This window comes from Buteo buteo, chromosome 4, assembly GCF_964188355.1.
Source record: "Buteo buteo chromosome 4, bButBut1.hap1.1, whole genome shotgun sequence".
Taxonomy (NCBI): domain Eukaryota; kingdom Metazoa; phylum Chordata; class Aves; order Accipitriformes; family Accipitridae; genus Buteo; species Buteo buteo.
In genome coordinates, this window is record NC_134174.1 from 44,507,306 (window position 1) to 44,531,704 (window position 24,399).

Consider the following 24,399-nt stretch of genomic DNA (forward strand, 5'->3'; position numbering starts at 1 on the left):
TAAACTAGGAAAGAACAGAAGTAGGATTATTAAAAAAAACAAAGAGTCCTGATTTCAAAAAAAATCTGAAGACCAAGAATAAATACAACCTGAGATAAACATGGCAGACACATGAAAAGCTGCTTCCTGCTGAGGCAAATCTTGGTTGGTGTCTACCATATTGCCCACCTGGGCCCTATCCAGTATTATTTGATTTTCAGGATCTGAAAACAAAACAGGCAAGACCTTTTATCTTCATGCCCCGCCCCCCCCCCCCCCCCCCCCCCCCCCCGAACAGCAGCTTACTGGCACAGCTGATACACAGAGCACATGTATATAAGGACAAGCACTTGAAGAAGACCTTATTTGTGTTATAGTCACTGTTACTTACTGGTTCAAATTTAGTCTCGTTTGTGATTTAGGAACAATAGAGAGTGACAAGTGTACGCTAAAAGGTGTATGAATAACATGACCCAACATGTTTCCCTCTATTTCTGTCCTTTTTGATTCATGAAAGCACCAAAGCAATGAGTAACAACATTCCTATTTTCAGCCCGATTTAAGCATATACCGAAAATTTATCATTGGTTTAAGTGATGTATTAAGTAAGGAAGGGAATTACTCATATGCTTAAGATTAAGCTTATGTTGAATACTTTCTTGAAGCGGGACACCATTCTGAAGCTTTAATTTGTTAACACACTGCTTGTTATCCTTTTCATAGCTACAAGACTGAGCCCTGCGCTTCTATTTATAAAGTCTCTTTGGTAATGTTTCCAGTAAATTAGTGACTAATGGAGCCCCTTACAGCTACTACGTATTGGATATTAGAGCCTTCAGGATGCAATAGTGCATCACTGAACTACATATATGAAGGTTACAATGAATGACAGAACTTTTGGATTAGATTGGGTTTTGGCTTATATTGGATCATTTTTTAAAACAGGCATAGACATAACATCCTCTTTTTTCCTTAGAGCTTGTGCCAAAAAAAATAGTAAGTTTGCAAATGGATATTAAGCAATGCCAGATATTTTCTGGGTTTGTTTTAACAAATTAACCCTTTATGTTCTTTTCTGATGTCCAAATAATTGTATTGGAAGCAGATGTTCTACCAAAATTGACATGATCAGAAGACATCATGCTCACTTATTAACATACTGTTTAATATTCACTACAACCTGTTTTAAAGAACAACAATGTGTTAACATTTAAGCCAGGAGGGATTTCTGTACACTATATAGTACTTTATGCAGCTTGTTTATGCAACAATCTGACAGATACAATTAATCTCATGAAAACAACCGGAGTACAGCATAATGGCATATTATTTTTAAAGTAATAGGACACACTTTCCCTTTGAAAATCAGAATGTAATTAAATCATATAACTTCAGGATGCAGAGAAAAGCTCTAAAAGAGTGAAGCTCATTCTGAAGGACAGTTGAATGAAAAAATGGTAGATTTTATACAGAGAGAATAATAGGATAATCTCCAAACAAGAGAAAGAGGTAAGAAATACCTCCAACAAATGCATCTCCAGCTCCATTGGTATCCACAATTTCACTCTGATCACTCACCAACACAGGGAAAGTAGTCACTTCATTTTCTGTAGTGAAAGGGAAGAATAAAACATGAGTTACTTGGAAATATGACTTTGAAAAGCACAATGAACAGTGAAAATCAAAACAATTCAAAACTGGAGCTCTGACCTTTAGCACAATAATTTGGATAAAAATAGATTTGGTTTATAATGCTGTCTGTATTCACTGCATAGGGATATGGGAACACATTTGATCAAGCTATTTGTTGTGGACATTTTCATTAATTGCTTCCAGCCTCATTTCTTGTCTTTATCTCCTAATATTAGGGGCAAGAGAAAAAAAGTAAACCAGGAGGAACGACATAAAACACCTGGGCATATAGACAAGACTAAGAAAAGTCCATCCTGCCAAAACCAGTGCTTCCTATTAGTTGCAGACAGGTGATGTAGCCTCCAGAATGGCCAGTCTAAGCCTCCAAAAGTTCAACAGAAATTGCTGCATTGTAAGAACCAAAATGCATGTGAACTACCTAAAATAAAGCCATGAAATAAAAAGTAGGAACTAGTGTAAATCAAAGTGCTCCCAAATTACATCTTTTTAAACAACACATATATGTAAGAAGCCTTGCAACTTGCCATCTGACTAGATTTGGTTTCAAGATTTCAATGACTTCACCCTCTTCCTTAGTATTTCTTTTTAAAAAACCCCTTACTTCTCTGCAACTCCCTGCCTTCTACTGGCACTCGTTAAACCTATTGCAATAGGTGGATGCTCAGCATCTTCACCTCCAATTCACTGCCACACCACAGTTCAACATAATTACACCACTTAGGTATGATAACTTTAGAGTTCTAGGGTTATAAATTTAATATATGCCACTAATTAATCAGCTATGCCTTTCCAGGTGGTAATGTCATAATGACGTGATAAAAATATAATTACCACCTTGTCACAATACCTTGTTAAAGTGTAAATTACCCCTGTAACAGAGCCAATGGAAGTTCTGCCTCTGGTAGTCAGTATGCATTAAACTGTCTCAGAGCAAACAGATTGTCCTTTGGCAGACAGCAGGAATTAGAAAAAGGGGAGGGGGAAGAAAAGCCTGTCAACCAGTGAAAATGAAAACCATCAGAGCTGTTTTCTTTTAATTTTTGGTAAAAATAGAAATAAAATGGGAAATAGATCCTCCAGTAGCTGAAAGCTGGAGGTGAGTGGTTTCTTCACTGTCCAGCAACAGAGCAGATAATAAAAATCACTCTTACACTGACATACACAGTAGCAAACAAGGAAATCTAGTTTGGGAGGCATATAAAGAATTCGCAGTCTCAAATCAGGCAAGTCTGTGTATGCTGCAGAGGTACCAGAAGGATCCTGGTTTCTGTGAAATGCAGTGTATCAGCTCTACTGCTCTTCACCATCTGCTACTAAGTGAACTAGGCAGATATAATGATGCTGCCTCCAGAGGGAACTGTTGGCTGGCCCACCAGGAGGGGAGGGGAGGGGAAAGGAAGGGAGCATTAGCAACAACCATCCATGAGAGGCAAAGGAAAAAGGGTAACGAAAAACATAAGATGAATATTCCAATTAAAGAACAGGTTTCAGTCAGTTCCCAGTGCATCCTACTCTCTATCCTGTTAAGAAAGCTATTTAGAAATGTGATTCAATGCTGTGTTGTGCCCTTAAGATAGTCTTCAAGAGCAATGTTTTTTAGTAATTTTAACAGCATTCATTTGAATTGGAAATCAAGAAAGGAGAGGTCTTACATTAAACTCTGCCAGACGAGCAGAGTGTATGCATCCATTTCATAAGAAGGTATGTATGACTTGCTCTAGATAATACTAAAACAATGAACAAATTGATAACTCTGTTGAAGACACATTGTAATAAACTAACCTGCTTCCTTCCCAAGTGTGCATGGGCACAGTCAGATGTTCTACGTTAAATACACAGTAGACACTTGCATATGCATACAAATATATGTGGTTGGGCACAGAGAGGGAATAATGCACAGACATTATATTTTGAATGCTGTAAGTGGGACTTGGCTTCAAATGAGACTCTATTCAAACAAACTAACACAAGTGAAAGCTCTCACCATCATCCTTCTCCCTTCTTTTCCTCCTCTGTCTTGATTCCTTCCCTCAGCTCCCTCTAGTACTTGCAGGTAAGTATTGCACTACGAACTTTTTTCTATTCTTTCTGCAGTAGGTGTAATTGTAACTGAATTAGTCCAAAACTCCCAAATACATCAAGAAATTCAGCTGATAAGAGAATAATCTTTTTTTTCTGATCACAGTTTTCCTACTGTATCTGGGTCATACATTCTGTCTCTATAACTTTATATATTTTCAAGAGGAGCAATAATCTCATCTTTTGAAGTACTGAAGTTTCAGAAGGAGCCAGCATGGCTTTGGAGCATATACTACATTATAAAGATATTACCATCTGCACACATCTAATAGGCAAATTATCTTTCTTTAACCTTAGGAGAACTTCTACTAGCGTAGTAGAGTCTACTAAACTACAGTTAATGATAATACATATTGAAAGATACAACAAAGTAACACTGAGGTGTTGGGTTTTTTTTCTTTCCTCCATAATAACTGAAGTCAGTTGGAATTAAAACTGCCATTAAATTACCTTGCTATGTCTGTGTAATAGCATAAAAATAGCTAACATCTCTTACTGATTTGTATAACAACTAGGCACAACAGGGTAAATTAAGATGAAGCAGAAGTCTCCATTCTGAATATCCTTGCTTTTGTGACTTTAATGTTGCTTTAAATTCATTTTTGTGTGTGATCTATTATGTTATAAAACTCCCAAATCCATGATAGCAAACATAGAGACACCTTGGCTAAGTGCACTGGTCATCAGTGGCCTTGCTTTTCAAAGTCATTTCTGACTTCATTTATCATTCTGAGAGCTTATGAAATAAAGAATAATTACATAAGTGTTTTGAAGTCCAAGTGCTGCTCCTCAGGGCATAAAATCCAGTGTACTATTTTTAAGCAACAAATATCTTCTATGGTAAACACTCTGGGATACAACACATTCCACTTGGATATAGTTTCCTGGAAGCCCAGAATTATGAGTGAAAATTGCAACAAGGTATCTATAATTAAGGCAGTTTTGGTAACAAGCATTAATGAAACCTAAAATGTTGGGACTTTGTTTCAACTATCAATGATTTTACATTAGTGAGGTACTCAACTGTTTTAGAATGGTATAGAAATAATCAAATGCAAACATTGATGTGGTGATCTCATAGGCTGAAGACAATATTCACAGACAAATCAGAAGGAATTAGCTCATTGGTAAATTTAGTTATTGTTAATTTGTTGCACTATGTACATAAAGATGTGAAATCTTAATTTTCTTCAGGCAAAAATATGTGCTAGCATATCTAGCTTAAGATATTTTTGCAGGTAAAACAGTCTGGAGAGATAATAATTGGAGAGCAATATTAAGTGAAAAAACAGTGCTCTTTCCATTCTACTACATTTAAGCTCCCAAATGAACAGAAGCCTATTTCATGACGTTAACTGAAACAATCGAACTCTGATGATAGCTGCAAATACTACAGGTCTGTCTTTAAACCAAATTAGAATCACAGACTACACGTCTACTCTTAGTACAGTAATAAACACCAGCAAGCAATCATTACATCCAATTAGGCTGAGTACTTTCCTTAACTGGGTCATTTACCAGTCTCTCTTGCTCTTAAAAGTAGATTAAATGTGTAAACTTACATTTAATTACCTGTAACAGAACTCTTATGGGCAACATGTTCGAGTGTCCTTAATTTTGTATTAAAATAAAATAAAAGGAAGAAGGGAGCCCTAAAGTATATACAAAAATGTCTAGCTATTTCCTCAAATAATCTTTTGATCCGTGGGCTGGTAGTGGTAGTACAGATGCTTACAAGATGGAGACATATTCAGGTTTCTTTTGTGAGCTTTAACTTGTTAAAAAAGGAACAACTGTGAAACAGAATTCTGTCCCATCTCCTCCCCACCTCCATCCCCTCTAATTTTCTTCAGATCAGGGGCCAAAAACAGATAAAAAGAAAGGAGGAAAAAAAAAAAAAAAGAGACAGGAAGAACTTAACATAGAAACCTGAACTCAAAACCTATAAATGTCTCTGGGCAGCTGTAGGGTAAGAAGTAACGAGAAAAGTATTTGAAACAAGCTCATGTCAGTCAGGATGATTCTGAGCTCTTGCCTCTCTCCAGAAGGTAAAACCCAGAAGCCTACAGGCTCTAAGTCTCTGCGCCTTCTTCAGCACATTAATACAGCTTTAAAAATCATTAGTATAACAACACCTTCTCTTGTTTTTTCTACAGTAAAAAATAACTTTGTTGCTGTACTTCATACAAAGATACCACACTTGATAACATAAATCAAACAGATACCGCAACTCTCCCACCGTATCAGCACAGCACTGTTCAAAGTTATAAGGCAACGTGGGGCAGGGCACTGTGCACTAAACCCCTGGTTAGGAATCCTTAAGACTTCCAGTGATGATGTATTTCAAACCTGGCAGTCGTGATCCAACCTGTCATTTCTAAACAAACAGAATGAGATCCTGCATTTTCAGGCTGGGACTTTGAGATAGCTGTACTGGATGAACACTCCAGCCCCCCAGCCCTTCTGTGCGCATGGTAACTTTGCCTTGTTTTGCATGCCAACATCTCCTCTCTCCTCCATTTAGTTCTGTGCATTGTTTGGCCTGGTGCTGTAACCATGTAGGGCTTGTCAGAAAAACACGGAATTTATTTGTGCAAGTCAGTGGAGTTAAGTAGTATAACAAGTGAGATGCAAGTCAGCCACATGCTTTGGGATCTTTCTAATCAAATATTCTAATAATACACAACAAATGATGCTGTATTCTAATGAATTCAACACGTAGCCAAGAAAACTTTATAGCTAGTAGTGTAGAAGAAGTTAAGCTTTTATTGCTATAATAAACAATGTTACGCTAAACAAGTTATAGAGTAGTTGTCATTTACAATGCATTTATATGTCTATGGCATGGTACAATTAATATAAATATTAATTTATTTCCATAATAAAAGACCCAAATAGTGCAATCAGGCTAAAATTCTCTTTGCAGCTTGCTAAGCAAAAGTAAGGCCATATAGCTGTGCTGGCAAGGATGCAAAGTACTGTCCCTCAGAGGCAGCTAGTTAATTTTCAGTAGAAACAGAGAAGGAATATGATGCCCAAGACCTTGAATCATCTGTAGCTCTACTCATGGTCCTACAGGTATCTGTAGGGGAAATGACGGTGTGCAGACCCCCTCTTCACTCTCTCTTAGGAGATAATGTTAATCCAAAGATGTTCAGTGAGACTTGTCTGCTCTTTATAGCTCTCCTCAGACATACACATTGCCCCATTATCTAGTCAAAAGTATTTTTATTCAGACATCATATTTATAGCATCTCACTAAAGTGTGATTCATAGGATTAGAGTTAACAGGGGAAAGAAGGTTCCTCCAAAGGAACTCATGCACTCATACACATCAACTATTAGCACTGATGTAAAATTAAACACTATTCTTGCACCCAGCATATATCCTTTGAACCTACGTCTGATTCTGTCTGCACTCCTGTTAATTCAACACCACTCCTTTGAAATAACTCGTGATTTATACCAGCATGAGATCAGACTCAGAACTCAGTATCTAGTTACAACAATTGTAAAAACTGTAACAGCGTCAACTAATGACTCATGAATAGCTTCTATAGGCCAAAATGTGTTTTGTTTACTTTATAGAAGGTGTGGGAGCCACTTAAATGTCAGTATTTTCTGTATCATCACTGCCAGTGCCATGAGTTGAAGCTCTACTTTATTTCTCATACTAAATAATTCTTTGTTTGCACAAGTAAACAAAACACTGTGACTGCGTGTAAAAGACAGGGAAGCAAGAGGTCAACAGAAAATACTAGTTTTGCTTCAGTTTGGTGCTAATATAACATTTAAAAAAAAATATATGCATACATATATGGAAAAACTGCCCTAAAGAACAAACCGCTGATTTTTTCTGGCATGTGTCACAATGTTTAAAGTTTAGAATGGCAATGAACTCTGTTGAAAAAGCCTTTCCGAGCACACAAGAGCATTGCCATTTGCCCACTAGGCACAGATTTCAGAGGGAGCTGAAACTGCGCCCACTGAACTGCCAGAAAACGCACTCCTCTAACTCTGCATGGCTGCTGAAGACATAAGGTAGTGTTCAGAGCTAAATCCTTTTCCTGTGATCTCTGTCCAGACCAGGAAAGAGGTTGAGGACTCAGAAAAGGCAAAGGGTGTGAAGTCATAGGCACCAAAATTAAGAAAAGCTTCTGCAGATGTTTCACTGATACAACACAACGACAGTCTTGGAGTTACTATGAAGAGCTCAGATCAAAATCAGTCCTGAAGACAGAAGAGATAGGTTACAACAAATGAAACCCATGAACTGTATGATCCTCGTCTCTATCAAGACCATGGCCTACTGCAGTGAGCTGAGCAACACCAGTGAAATTACAGCGTGACACAAAACCAGATCTGGCCTTGGATATCAGCAAATACAAATATCTCTTCCTGCACTGTAAATCCTATGTGTATCAGTTTGGCCACTGTACATCTTATTTGATCCTTACATGTAAAAAACCAAGCCAACCCCCCCTGTCCCATCCCCAAACTATTATTTTTTGAGCTGTATATGGGAATGGGAAATACAAACATATCTATTTCTATCCGTAAATAGGTAGCTCAAGAATTGAAAACACACACAAATGATGACAGTTGGAATGTCAATATCTGATGTAAAGAATAAATCAAAAATGTACATCCAAGTTATGCCAACACATATGTTCTAGCTCACACATGCTCTTCAACCTTCTGAGACTTGGCTATGGGGACTGTGCAAAAATGAAGCATCTTTCAGTTCAGAAAGCAGACTGTGCACTTCACTTACTGTTTGCACTGACCCACACACTGCAGGAATGCATGTGTGTTTGTACTCCATTTCATGGTATTCTACAGACATATTTAAACCACTGCATAGCTGGACCATCACAACACTGTCCTATGGGAGAATTTTCTGACAAATATCAACCTATAATCAGGTCAAAGCAATTCCTACTGGAAAGCCTATCAGGGCATTGGCAAAAAAAAAAAAAAAAAAGGAAAAAAAAAGAAAAAAAGATAAGAACATGTTATAATTTGATTTTGAGCAGGACAAAAACTGTATTATGCCTCACATTTTTTATACATTAAGCATATTGCTCTAGCGGGGCAAATGCACCTGTCAAAACTTGCAAGGTTTCTTAGCTATACCTCAGTTTCAGAGTGGTGAACACAGAAATCACATCATTTAAATAAATGCCATGTTACATGACAGCTTTGTTTATGCTACATGATAATCTGAGAAGCATGGGTTGTCAGTGGAGGCAGAAACGGGCCCAAGGCACTTCTCTTTTACTTGAGCATCAGTAAGACTGAAAAGAGAAGGAATGAACATTAGGTCACTACAGAGCAGTTCTGAAGGAGCTTTTTCTTCTGGGAGAATTTATACTTAGTTTCATAAATAAAATCTGTCCATCGGAATGAAAGAGACAGCTTTCCCTAGAAACATTACTAAAAATAAGTTAATGTGTATATATATTTCTCCTTTAAAAAAAAATAATTAATTGGATACTAGTTGGACACTGCTGAGGTAGATACACCAAGAAATTCTACAGCATTGCCTTTGAAGATTCAAATTACTTGTCAAAATTTTAATTTTTCATCCTTTTAACTCAGAGCTCAGCTCTAGAACTTTTACAACTATCTTTTTCTTCTCATTTGTAAATTCTGTGTTGCCTTTAATTAAGATCTGCCTAGACTACTTATTTATTTTTGAAGAATGAAACATGCTTGCTAAATGAATTTCCTCAGGATTTTGCAGGTTTTAAATCTATTAGAAGATCTCACTGCAGTGGAGGCTGAAATTTGTTCTAATCCCAATGGGAAAATAGTCTGCTCTTAAATTGCCAGTTAAAACCAGAGCAGCTCCACTGTTTTTAATGGAATTCTTTAAGCTTCATGCCAGTCTAGAAAGAGAATTCAGCCCAAAATGAAGTTTATTTTTCCCCTGCATTAGTTGCAGGTAATTTCTTAGATAATTAAATACCCCAAACTATGATCTCTGTAGTATCTCTTCATCAGTTTAAAAGTATTACCTAACAAGCAGGACAATCAATCTACCACCTTTTAAAATAATGTCAAATACATTTTAATGTAAATTTTGCAACCCTGAATTTATACAATTATACTTTTATACAATTCACATAGTGAATTAAATTCATTTGGATACAGTTATTATAATAGTAGTTTTGACAAACAGTTTCCGGCAAGAGCTCTTGAATTGTATGTTTGTGTAACAAGCCCTTTAAAGCATGGCAGTAGTATATAGGCATTCATAAAGGTAACACAACAGGCTTTACAGTGCACGTGCTGTCATTTAAAGGAAACCCCAACACTATAAAAACAGGCTGCTTGACAAAACCAAGATAACTAACTTAGCAGACAAATTAAAAATTTCCAGCGTCTGTTTCTGCAGAACCTTGTTGAACTCCTACTGTTGCCTGTCACTCTGTTACCTTTCTTTAAAGTTTTATTTCTGTAGTGATAAATTGCTGAATCATTCAGTTTTAAGTTATTTCAACCTAAAACCCAAACCAACTCATTGATCTTCTTTTTAGAAGCAATAAAACATTTTAAAATTAATCAAACTTTAGTTGGCATGTATAGCCAAGTTCAGCTTGTGATCTTTTAAACCTAATTTGTATTCTCATATTGTCAAGGTGTCAAGGTATACCAAGATACCTATTAGAAGGAAAAAAAAAAAAGTTTCCTGCTCTGAAGAGTTTCCAATCTGAAAAGCAATGTTGGTAAGCAAGTAAATAGATACGTATAAATAAAATGTGGACATTCTGCTGATATAATTAAGTTATGAAAAGTTATGAAGAAAGGCAAGAAGCAGATATTGCTTTAAAAAAGATAAATATGCAGGAAAAAACTCTTGGTTAGCCTACAGAATGAGATCATTTGAACTGTAACTTAAAAATGTGGAAAAAAAATTGGAAAATGCTTGTTACTTGTTCCTTTTAGAACCATTTCAGTATAAAACATATACTCAATGGTTAGTTAGACATACTGCCTGCTTTTTTGCCATATTTTCCTAGAGGAAATAGACCCAGATTAAAAAAAAAAAAAAATTAAGACTTTCAATTTAACATTTTTGAAGAAAAACTTTCCTTTTTTATGGAAACAAAATTAACTTCTGTAACTCTCAACTTGCCAAATTTATACTTGTACCAAGCTTTTACTCATCTTTGCTGCTTACTGTCTTTTCATTCACCCTCTTTCCCTCCATCCTTCTCTGTTGCCTGTTGATTCCTACTGATTAGAGAAATGACCGAGGTGTCTACGGGCTATCTGGAGGCTGATTGTAGCCAACGATCCTAGCACAATTTGGATTTTTACACCAATAAAAACTTACAAGGATTCATTCTTTTTCCAGATAAATACAAATCTGATCCGATAGCTGCTACTCAGCAGCAGGAGAGGCGGGAGCAGAGGGTGCCAGGAAGGAACAAAGCTGGTTGGAGCAGGTTTTTCTGCTGAATGCACTTGTCAAACTTGACCGTAGAGCCTGAATTGTTTTACTCATCCAGTCTCTTATTTCCTTGTTCTGATTTTATTCTTAAATGCCTGTACATTTTGCATGTTCAGGCTGAAATTGGAAGAGCAGTGCTTTCCTTCTGTAGCTCCAACCTTTTAAGAGTAGGCCTCCAGTTCCCTGTTTACAAAAAACAGGGAATCCACCAGTGTCCCATCTCCAAGGAGAAGAGGGCTGTCACTCCCCACCACTTTATCCAACTCCAGCAAAGGGTGTGCTCCAGCCTAGCCTATCCCTAGCAGTTTGGCTTGGCCTTGAAGAACCAAACCTCATTTCTCTTTATCATCAATTTCTAACATATTTTAATTTCTGTATTCATTTCCCTAAGCCATTTGAGATGACAACTTCATGTGCTCTTATCTTCTAGACCAGTGCAGTGACTATTCCAGAAGCCAGCACACAATACATATCTGGTGTGAACATCTAACATGCTTTACTTTGTTTCTCCAAACTTCTGTTTTGGTTGCACACACAAAGACCATTTTATGGTTTCTGTATTCTACTTTTCACAACAAAACAACTGTGCCTTGATTTTTGAAACATTTAAGCTGTCTAGTTAAGCAGGAAATCAAAAAACAATTTTTACAATTTTTTATATTTGGTTTTAGCCAAATATAAAAATGTCAGTTCAAAAAACAGATACTCGTATTCCACAGTGCACCAGAGATTAAAAGAAAATTGCATTTTTAGCACTCTAGTAACTACAGTGTTCAACTGCTCACAAACAGATTTTCATATTTTTGTAATAATTTACAGTGTGCAATAGGTATTGTAATCTAATCCACCATGACTGCATAATTTTTGATCAACTTGCTGTTGATAAATAATGCAAGTATTAGGTTATTAAATTTTTTACAATTAAGAGACTAAGAAAGCTGCTTATTGCCTTCCGTTATACCCTCTGTTAATAAGATCGTTGTTGCAGATGTTCATGTATGCTGCATTGGTGTTTAATGGTGCATGATGCTCTAGGTGGTTCCCATAACCTTGCTTTGTCTACTATGAGCTGACTCAATTGATATGATAATAAAGAAAAGAGGTCTGAAACAAGCTGGGCTGTACTGGCACAATTTGCATAACCTTTAAATTTGCCATCATTTGATAGCCAACTGCTCCTAAAAATTCTTATTCAGTTGTCAGCAACAACAACATACTGTACAAACAGCATTCTGCAATTGGACAGGTGGGGAGGAAAGAGAGGGCATGCATAGTCTATTGCGCTTTTATATTCTATCAAGAAATGTACTTATTATCAAATTTATAAAGCCAACAATTTGGAAGAGAGTTCTGCAGTTTCATTTGTGATCAATTGCTATTAGTCACAATGCATGGCCTGGCATCTCTTCAGGTTCACAGTACAATATCACAGTGTCAGATTACAAGGGACATAAATATTTGGTTCCATGGACTCCTCTCTGATTTAGTTTTGACTGCTAATCACTGGGGCAGGCAGAGGAATCAGGATGGGTTAGGAGGGCGGTGGGGGGCACGGGGTAGAGGACTACAGCAAACAAAATCAATGTAAGCAGCCTTCCAAACTTTAAATCTGGTTTCCAACGACTCTGTGTATTCTTTTTAAACAAACATTAGAATTCTATCATTCAGTAGGTATAGCCAAAACCTAACAATATAAAAATAGTTCATGTTTACTGCATTCACTACATCTGCTGTCTGTATATATTTTGTCAGGTCTGCTTACTTCACTGACTTTATTATTCATAACAAAGAAAACAGCTATGGTGAAAGTAAGCCCGAACCTACTTTCATTCAAAGGGGATCAACTATTTAAACGTTATTTTTGTGGTGTCCAGAGATTTATATCTAAACTGCCACTTCATATTCTATATTATGCTCAGGTGTGTCAAGGCCAGGTCATTGGTATACGAGTAACGTGCACAGCCTATTTTTCAGATATGGCGTTTAAACAATTTCCACTTTGCTTTATCTGTAAAACCTACTGTGGAAATCACTGAGCCAAACTGATCATAAAATCTCACAATTCCACTTTTAGACAATTAACCATTTTTGAGAACTCCAATTACCACCCCGCCCCCAAATTAACTGCAGATGTTTTGTTGTCTTTCACAAAATGAATCCTAAATCCCCAAAGTCAGGCGAAGCAGGACCCATTCAAACTTCCCCTTTGTCCACTCTTTCCACTAGCCAGGATCTCTGCTCTGTCCCTCCTGGAGCTAAGGATTTGTCTTCCATTCAGACACCTATTTCCCACAACTTCTATTGCCTGCAACTGGATGCTACAGCAAAGAAAATTCTAATCAAAGGGTCAGTTCCTGCAGTTAATTTTCATCCAGGGTCACCACACATACTCTCACATTTTACTCTCCTTCCATTCTGTGCAATTATTTTACAGTGACTATTTGAGCAGGTGAAGATTAGAGGCTTGAAAATGTAAGTTCCATCACTTATGGCAAAAGCATGACACGGATAGCTACAATTTAAACTTTTCTACAATGTTCATTCAACTGTCATCACAACATGGGAAATAAAATCTCTAAATTAAAGATGATAGGCTATCAGAGTCTGTAGGGCACCTTCTGAGTAGAGATTCTGCTGTTCAAACTCCTCTGTGATGATTTGTTAAGAAGTGAACTGCTGCCTAATAAAAAAAGGCTAACACTGCCAAAATAATGGAAAAGAAGATCTACAGAAGATATTCTGCCTAGGTGCCAGTGGTCAAAGGGCCCAGTTCTTTATGCACCTCATTTGTAACAGACAACAAAGAAGATACCTTAAGGTAAAATGTGTTATCAAATCTTTCAGCATACATAAAGTTTGCTTTTCGTATAACCTCTAGGTAGACTACAAAAATTGAATCGGAGATTGCAGACAGGGTACAACACACAAAAAGACACATGGATCAGTATAAACCATTAATATTCATGAATGTTTTAAGTTCTCCATGGCCATAATCGATATCCAATGAAGTTAATGAGATCTTTCCATTGATTTCAAAAGACGCTGGGTCAAGCCTCACAGACAATAATATCACATTCTCTGCAAGCACTCCAGCTGACAACACATACTTTGATAAGTTGCTACCCTCCCATCCAGAATTTCAGCAAGGAACAAAAGATACATTATCTTATTTCAAACTGGTTTTGCAAAATGAGCAATATACCATTATAAAACTCAATATGGAGCATTTAATATCTTTAATTGAAGAGCAGTCAAGGCCACAGTAGTAACTTGAGATATTAATGCCAATATATGATCCATAAATAAGACAATTGTTATTTATTTAAGAAGGAAATGAAAAAAACCAAACCTTAATGTGTCATCCTCCCAAAAGGTTGAGATTTTGTTTTGTTTTAACTTTGAGCCTCTAGAAAGCGGTGCTTCAAACTCTTATGTCTTCTAACACATCTAAGCCCATCCAATAGATTTAATTGCTGATAAGTAGAGTTATAAGTTCAAACTGGCCTTGACCTTGGGCAGTATGACATTATCTGAAAACCATTAATGGTCTGAAACTAAAGGAAAAGCTCATTAATAAAAGCAAAACCGTACAAAGGTACAAAGGCAAAAAAAAAAAAGAAGAAGAAGAAAAAAGGAAGTTTTATTAAAAGTATTGATCATGACCTAGGGCACTACAGACATTGATCTTCCCACATCTCAACAGGAAAAAAAAAGTTAAGCCAACAAATAATTGATCTATTTTGAAACCTGCTGAACAAGCCATACATTTAATTTCTTACAATCCAAAAAATAATCACACCAAATTAGGGTAAAGAGAAAATATATTTCTCTAAAATTTATTGGTAAAAAAATTACTGATTAATTTCATAGAACAGCCACCCTGTTAGCATGATTTGAACCTAAGTGTCAGGAGGTGAGAAGGCTATGCACTGTAAACCTTTAAAGCATGGGTTTCAGATTTCAACTCATTAAAGCATATGCTTTTAAGGAGAAAAGGGTAGTCCAATACTGAATATTGCAGCAACACAGAATGCATGTATAGAAAAGGCCAATGCTGAACATTAAACTTAAAGCATACATTTAATGAAAAGTTTATAGGATAATTATTTTATATAAAACAGAATACTGTAGTTTTGGATTTTCTTCAGTTTGTTCAAAAAGTCAGAAAGATACCTTTAGACTGACATAACATTGTAGCTGCAAAAACAGTTGCTGAAAAACTAAAAGTCATCAGAATTGCATGTTTCGTGTACATGGAGAGGGGTAGGTGTCATTTTCAGAAAACAGGATAACCTTGACAAAGTTGCATCAATTACATGTACACGTGAAAAGCACAAATTAAATTTGGAAGGCTATCATTAGTTCCAGTGCTTCCCAATTACTGAACGAGCGATTCTGCTGTCTCACCATTCTTTTAATATAGTTATATGAGAAAATTGGTGGTTTTCAGCATATGAGATGTCAAAGCGATCGTTTCCCTTCTGATAGTACATTCATGGCTCTGTCCCCTTATTCTTTGATCACTGCTTTGCAGACATAATTCTACAGTATTACCAGCTGATCCTGGAGCAACTTTCCTTCCAACTTTGGAACTACAGTCTTTGTTGCTAGATAGAAGTTCAAAATAAAACATCATGTTTTATGCCCCAGAGTGAGGCTCCACAGCAACTTCAGCCACTACAGTTTGCAGATACTATAGTCTCATCCTTGTCTCCTTCTACTGCAAATGCTGCATTCTCTCCTCCCATGCTGGCACTAGTACTCATCTGGACCTGGCAACGAGCTGGTTCAGAGAGCTCACTACCCTACCAGGTTAGGTTTCTGCCAGTCTGTGCAGACTGCTGAACTGGTTCCCCATGTGGGTGGAGAAGTGCTGGCACGGTGGGGGAAAAGTAGGGGATGGAAGTGTGTGTCCTAGGAGGAGCCAGTGATTTCTGATTTTTCTATCAGTTTAAAACTGCCAGGGACCCAAGTCTCAGTCTCTTGTGCTCCGAGGACTGCGTAGCCATAGAACGAATAAGGTGAATCCTCATTCCTTCCATGACTGCCCACAACAGTAGGGGCCTGCCTTGGTAACCAGAAGGCTTAATGACTTCAATTCTGTCTTCTCAGGATTTCTGGTAGGTAGTTCTGTTGCTTTGTGGTTTGAGCAAACAGAACAATATTGCACCATTGTAATTTTTTCTTTACAAACCACTTCACAACTCACTCAGGTCACCAGTAAAATGGTAACTGTTTTAAAGTATTAGAGCCATTTATACAGGAGGCATCAGGAATTTATGATAAATTAATTCTATGTGGATGATCTAATGGACGAATAATATCACAGGGAAGGCCTCATTTCTCAATAAATAAATAAATTAAGCTACAGTGTACTAAGGTATGCTTTCCTTCCTGAACAAGAGTGTTCATTTTGTATTTAATGGCACCTGAATCGGCATCTTACTGTAAATTCATTCAACTTTGCTCTCCAGAGTCAAGCGAGACAGGCCTCAAGTGGTTTAAGAGGTGGCCTTATTGAAATCCCCCTGCCCAAGTCCAGTCGTGATGTTAACTGTGCATACCTGTTATGGGTAGCACCTCGAGGCTATATATACCATTTCTGTGGGGACCTCTTCAGTGTAGCGTGTGCCATCCTCTTGTGATACGTTTAGACTCATTTGGGATAGTAAAAACAAAAGTTGAGTGTGAAGAATTGCAAAAGTGTCTCACACTAATGGGCTATAAAGTTCTTTGTCAATCAATGTAAAAAAGGTGCACATACAAAAAACAATTCTAGCTTTAAATACACAATGATGGGCTCTAAATCACCTATTACCACACCATAACGAAAATTTGAAGTTACTACAGATAATTCTATGAAAATGTCAGATCAACCATCAATGGCAGTCAGAAAAGCAAATAAAATGTTAGGAATTATTAAGAAAGGAACACAGAATAAAGGCAACAACAAAATTAAACCACTTTGTAAACTTCTCAGGACCTGGCAAGTTGCACATTCTGGTCCCCCGTTCACAAAGAGTACAGCAGACCTGAGAAAAAGTGCAGTGAAGGGTGGCCCAGGGTGTCAGAATTACGGAGCAAACGAAGAACAAGTAAACAGAACAGGAAAAGAGTCTGGAAAAAAGACTAGTGAAGGGGAGATAAGCAAGAGTTCCGCAAAATCAAAAGTAACAAGATATTGTATATGGAATGATTATGGATTGGCCGTGCAACACAAGCAGGAAGAGTGTCGTGGTTTAACCCCAGCCAGCAACTAAGCACCACGCAGCCGCTCACTCACTCCCCCCCATCCAGTGGGATGGGGAAGAAAATCAGGAAAAAGAAGTAAAACTTGTGGGTTGAGATAAGAACGGTTTAATAGAACAGAAAAGAAGAAACTAATAATGATAATGATAACACTAATAAAATGACAACAGTAGTAATAAAAGGATTGGAATGTACAAATGATGTGCAGGGCAATTGCTCACCACCCACTGACTGACACCCAGCTAGTCCCCGAGTGGCGATTCCCTGCCCCCACTTCCCAGTTCCTAAACTAGATGGGACGTCCCATGGTATGGAATACACCGTTGGCCAGTTTGGGTCAGGTGCCCTGGCTGTGTCCTGTGCCAACTTCTTGTGCCCCTCCAGCTTTCCCGCTGGCTGGGCATGAGAAGCTGAAAAATCCTTGACTTTAGTCTAAACACTACTGAGCAACAACTGAAAACATCAGTGTTATCAACATTCTTCACATACTGAACTCAAAACATAGCACTGTACCAGCTACTAGGAAGACAGTTAACTCTATCCCAGCTGAAACCAAGACAAAGAGATAGCCAGTAACATTCCTAAGTGGCTGAATCCAAACAAATAAGGGGAGGTATTTCTTTACATAACACACAGTCTGTGACACTCATTATCGCAAGACATTATGGATGGTAAAATCCTATTTTGGACTATTAAGCACAAAGACAACATCTCTAGTTCAGAAATCCCCAAGCTACAGATCGCTGGAAGCTAGGAGAGTGTAACATGCAAGCATCACTAGAGATTTGCTCTGGTTTTATCCTCTTTTACAAGCACCCACTATTGTACCCTGTTGCAGATACCAGGCTAGACAGACCTTTGGTCTGCTTCAGTCCTGCTCCCACTCTTTCGCTCCATATTACCTCTCCAACATCATATAATTTCTACTACCTAAGCAGTGGATTTGTGTATTAACAGTTATGCCTCTAAAAATCCTTTTTAGAATTATGGTACAAAACCTGAATTCCTAAATCTATATATTTGTATCTGAGAAACAAATACGGAAATTCTTCTGTGTAAGAGGAAGTACTGCCTAGTCCTAAGGAATGGGATAGGGGCCTGCATTTATTGTCCTTCAACAAACATGCATTTTTCACAGCTTAAAGGGGTAATTTTTCCTCAGAATGTGAGAATGTAAATTCATTGTAGCACATGAAATTCCAGCTAGGTTTAATAAGAGGCACAGTTTTGCCTTGAAAATTCCTTATCACTAGGGATTATACACGAAAAGGGGATTTCCCAGCTTCACTCTCAATTTCTGGGCTAAACTGGAACACTAACACATTAGACTGGAAAAGACATCCTTTTCTTAAATTATTATGAAATTACTGAAACACACACACACATTACATATATACATGTATCTATTTACATACATGTATATGCATTCTTTGAGATGCAACAGTTCATACACTTTTAAGTCCAGTCAAGATACCAGTATCCAGGAACTTAGGTTTTAATAATGTGTTTCAGCTGTCTAATAAAATGCTCAGACCTCCTCTCCCACACAGCATGAAAGCATGAATGGTCTCAGTTACAAAAAGGTATCGCCAGCTTTGCTATTCATTAATCCTTATCAACAAATGCTCATTATTAATTTAGGTTTTGTGGTTTCCTAAGTCACAACTAAACTAAAACTAATTCTGTTGGGCTTTCTGGCTCATTTGTTATGCCATTAGCGGACTAAAATTTCCTTTTTTCCTAAATCCATTTTTGTTTTCTAAACTTTTCTCTCTATTTATGAATATAAATGGATAGGGAAGAGTGAAAGTGTGTAATCCTGTGAAAAAGAGAGCTGTAATATAACCCAACTACTATTTCCCCAGGTCAAAGACACTACTTTTGTTTGTGTAAACACATAAGAAGGCTGGCTGATAAAAAGAGCTAGTCAGGGTTTTCCTGTCTGGAAGGCTAAGCATGAAAGCTGTAAGTAAGGGAAAAAATAACACTTTTTTCTTGCTTCTTAGAGGAGAACACACAATACTCAGTAACTTACAGAAAGAGGAGGTGCAAACAGGCCCACCATAAAATGTCAGCAGTGTCAATAGTAATAAATACTTCTATGTTTTATAGATAGGCTTACAAGGTAACATGCTGGTCTATGATTGCAGCACAACCCGACAAAGAAAACCTACTGACCTCTGTTTAGAGTAAGTTATATGCTTCAACATCAGTCCTTTTTATTCCCCCCAAAAGCATACAGCATCATGGCATTATGATTTAAGAACAGCTCTTAAAATCTCTCTAGTTTCCACAATTTTGACAACCCTTCTAAAACAAATGGTTTAAAAAGTCTCCTAAAATATTTAAGATCTAACATATCCTTACAAAGTAAAAGAAGCTTCATCATTCATAAAAACATACTATCCATACCTTTGTCATTATTTTCATTTAGATCAGGTTTGGGTTCTATCCAAACATATAAAATTTTAATTTATGAACATATCTGCATATATTACCTTAACAATGGTTGTACTGGGTGACACCAACAGCCATTTAGCAGATAACAGGTAGAGGCAAAAGCCTAGTATTACTCCAACATCAAAAGCTTGGTAGGCAGGCTCGAAAATTTGGTAATGTTGCAAGTTTTATTGCAACATTAATTTGGCTATACTGCACATGCTGTTTAATTTACGGAATAGATTAAATAAAAATAATAACAAGTAGAAACTCACAAAACTATTTCAGTATGTACTATGTGGTAGGTGCACTAAGAAATTTTTAAGACGGACCTTTTTCATTTTACCACATTTGCCAGCACTGCTAATACCTTTCCTGAAATATCTCAAGTAATGTATCCCAAAAACTGAAGAAGATGTAAGTGGTTAGTAAGCCCTAACTGAGGTGGCTTTAATGCTTGAATCCTTAAAAAATCAATTTTTACTGCCATATTCTAACAAATGAGGTTATTATAAATGTGCCCTCAACAGAGGTGGTCTTGCAAACATTGGGGGGGAAAAAGAATGGAAAATTCTAGGTTCACGCCTGAACATACCAAATTTCATCATTCATAACTTGAAAAATGCTAAAGTGATTTTCTTTAAATTTGGATTGTTTTTCTTTCCTCTATTAAAGCTATAAAACAAGCCAAGTTTAAAGTTTGTAGCTTCAGCTGTTTCTGAATTATGCAAATATTTCAATATAAAAGTATGTTTTTCCATTGCTGAACTGATTTTGCTCAGACTTTCCGAAGATTTCCCTTTGGGCCAAGACTAGTCATAAAATGTATCTGACTAAAAGTAATTTGTTTAAAAATGTTACGAGCAACTCTGTAAAAGGGATAGCTTTCACAGCATTTGATTCTGACAAATGTTATAGCACACATATAGATATGACATATATGTTCTTGCCAGAGCTTGTGATTTTTGGTGCATTTCTTAAAAGCTCCAGCTGCTGAAATCAGGAGATTGCATGTGTTCATTAACTCTCCCTGCTTTCCCCGCATATGTATTTTTTGTGGTTACAGAAAAAAATATTGAAACATGAAATGAATGTATCGCATAAGCTCAGGAACCCTCAGTCAAATCCAGAAGCTCAGGTCAGGGAAGAGGGATATAATGGAACAAGGCTGTGGTAGCGGGACAAGAGTCTCAATAGCCAAGTAATTCCCAGTATGGATGAGGAGCATCCACACAAAGAATTAGCCCAATACTGTACCTCAAATAAACTTTTCTGGTAAGTAAGTCCATAGATCCTATTTTCAGTTAACAGTACATTTCCCAAAGCATAATGCTCTGTACTGAAAAGTTTTGTCACAGGTGTCTCTCACAGGCTACTTTTTTTCAAGAGAGTTTTATCAAAATTCAGTCATGTTGGGGACCGATGCTAGAGAAAATTACAGCATTTTTGTCAATGCTAATTCTTAGGGTCACTGAGAAATCCAATGCCTTCTTCATGTTCTTCAGTAAAAAGATAAAATTTGACATCATCGAAAAATGCACCTCAGGTTGCCCAGAGAGGTGGTAGATGCCCCATCCCTGGAAACGTTCAAGGTCAGGTTGGATGGGGCTCTGAGCAGCCTGCCCTAGTTGAAGATGTCCCTTCTCAGTGCAGGGGGAGTTGGAGTAGATGGCCTTTAAAGGTCCCTTTTAACCCAACTCATTCCTTGATTCTATGACATGAAGAGGAAAACTTCAGCCAATGATCATTTGCACATGCTCTGTGGATTCTTATTAGAAGCTGACAGTTAATTCAGTCAACATTTCACCTGCTGCAGCTCCTGTGTACCAAGCCTAAACACTCCTTTCCTTCTCTATAAAACACACTGATCACAACTCAGCTTGAATTTGAGCTTGCCTCTTCCTTGCAATTATTCCTACTGACAGAGAACAGGAAGGAAGGGGAGAGAAGAGGGGCCTTGGGGCTGGACTACTATGACAGAGGAGACAGGAACAGACTGTAGAAAGACCCAATGCGCTCCATGATAGAGATAGAATTTCTTCCTTTGAAAACATAAATAATTCAGACAGCCAAAGAAAGCGGACTGACAAATGGGAACGGCTTCTAACCGTTTTCATGATCTGCTCCATGTCTATTGCATGGACCTCTAAGTTGCTTGTCAATCCATGCCTGAGTGCCTACAGCCTGTGGTCTGTTTGAGGTGAGCCACCAGTGCTTTTGGTGGGCATTAAACCAATGCTGTGTAAATTGCAGCAATTTGTAAGATGACTGCAGTATGGCTGGGCTAAATTTTTAGAGGAAGTAGACGTTTTAGCTGTCTCAGTCTAACCTCTCTCCCTTGTCTGCAAGAGCTATATTCTCAGAACTTTTTGGTCAGTCTTTCCTTTTGGTAACAAACTGCGCCTTTCTGCCCTATGCTTCGCTCCTCAAATGCCTGTTGATACTTCCATTCTCTGGAATGTCCAGGAATCAACAACTGTTGCCACAGTCCCTTCCACATGTAATGATTACCTGTATCTGGCCCTCTTCATCCTGCCCCCCCTCCCCCAAGAAAATTTTGACATCTAATTTCCAGCACGTATGTATCTGTGCCCTTTCATGAATGAGCTGGCAACCTGCAACAACCCCTTTTATCCATCTTATTTCCTCTCCTTCCAGCCAGAGCTGTATCAAAGTGTATCCCCTCATTATTTCCACGATCTGATCCCCCATTCAACATACACATAACTCGTCAAAGAGGTGCACTCCTTCTCTCGTAACTCAGCCCCTCTCAACCTGGCCCCATGGCTGCCTTATCCTGGACAGGATGCAGAGTCTTTGACAGAGGAAACAGAGCTCTCTTAAGGATGCTCTTACAGTCTCAGTGTTGCCTATCTCATCTTGCCATGCATGGGCAGGAGGAATAAAAGAAGCAGGGGGTGGCCATCCGGCTGTGTCTCTTCACAGCTTGCAGCCCAATCCAAGCCGTTCACGTCTACTCCCATGGCTCACAGTAATGCTACTCTGCGCTGGTGCTGGAGAGCAGAGACCTTTCCAGAGGGAAAATGGGGAAGCGGAGGAGGAACAAAAGGTAGAAAACCCACAAAGGCCAAATTCACCTTGGAGTCTTTTACTCTCACACTTGTAAGCTCCAGCTCTATCCTGTGCTCTTTCAGACATAATCTAAGACCACTGGAATATGTGATCTGCCCAACAGCTGATGAAGGCTGGTTAAAGGCAGTAGTAGAAGGGAAGAAAGAGTAGAGTCCTTTGCCTGGATACTGACCCCTCTGGTTGAGTCACTACTGCCAGAAATGCCTTCCAGCTAATAAACATGTTGTTCCTATTATTATTAACCTGGACAAAATATAGAGCAGATGATACCAAAAAGCATATTCAAATCCATAGCTGACTTTGCAAATACTATTTTAATACAGGCACAAACTCTTTGAGACTATATAGTTTCCGCAGAAAGGCAGGATAAACAACTAAACACAGCCCGCTTTTTCAAAAAATGCACTCCTCTTCTGTGCATTAGGAAATTAATTTTATACTGATAACCACTCCTAAATGCAGTAATTCTTCCAAAGATAATTTAGAAACTTTTTACACTTTCCAATGCAGGTTTCAAAGCACAACTAGACGTAATTAGTGTTGAAATAAGTGTGTTAGCAGTATTCTATGCCATTCTGTGGTATCACTGTATGCTAAATTAAGGGACACATTTTCCTTCTTTCATTATTATCTTAATGTGAGGAGGTGGGAAAAAGATGATCCACACCAAAGGAAGGAAAAAGGGGGAAAACAATAACAAATTGGTATCTCTTTCGAGAATTGCCCCACAGGCCAAACATTTTTATGTTCTTAATCATTATTAAATGACTTAACATGACACACAGAGCCTGGCGAATGATTGCATCCTGACATGAGAACGAATTACAAATGAAGTGAAAGATCAAGCTGTATTAGAGGACTGCCTCTGGGAAATGAAAATCTTTAATTCTCTTTTATTATTGACATTTATTTGGCTGCCATGAATAACAACATAGCAAAGAGATTCAGCTATGCTTGTGCACTGAATAGCTTATCCCACAGCTCAAAACTGCCTTAACATTTATCATGTTTGCTTTTGTAGCTGACACCATTGCATACACTCTCTATCCATCTTGCATTTATCATGCATATAAAGTGCATTCTCTAATTTAAGTTCATCTCACAGCGAACAAACAGCTAAGATTAGCAAGTGTCAGTCCCCAAATAAGCTCCCAGTTGTAAAAATATCAAAGAAAGGATTAATGGATTTGTTAACAACTCCAGTTTGAAGAATAAAATAAGTACACAGTGAAAATTAAATAAGAGCACAGGAGGGTTACATATAAGATTTAGGTTTACTACTGTTATTACTAGCTCATGTATAAAAACATTTTTATACTGCTATTTTTCAGCCAAGTGTACAATACTCAAGTGGAGTGCCTCCATATGGGCCATTCACGTAATGCAGTAACTTTCTGGAAGCAACACTTCCATCATTATTCAGTGAAATACACATACCCAACTCTCAA

General features: G+C 37.7%; 1 protein-coding gene across 5 annotated transcripts in view; it reads right to left on the reverse strand.

Annotated features, from left to right (window-relative positions):
• The window catches only part of ADK (adenosine kinase), a 300,352-nt gene that overhangs the window by 17,444 nt on the left and 258,509 nt on the right, over nt 1-24,399 (reverse strand). For all 5 annotated transcript variants that reach the window (XM_075025725.1, XM_075025723.1, XM_075025724.1 and 2 more), the window contains one exon: nt 1,500-1,586. In XM_075025725.1, coding sequence (XP_074881826.1) covers nt 1,500-1,586 — 87 coding nt within the window. The remainder of the gene's footprint in view (nt 1-1,499; nt 1,587-24,399) is intronic.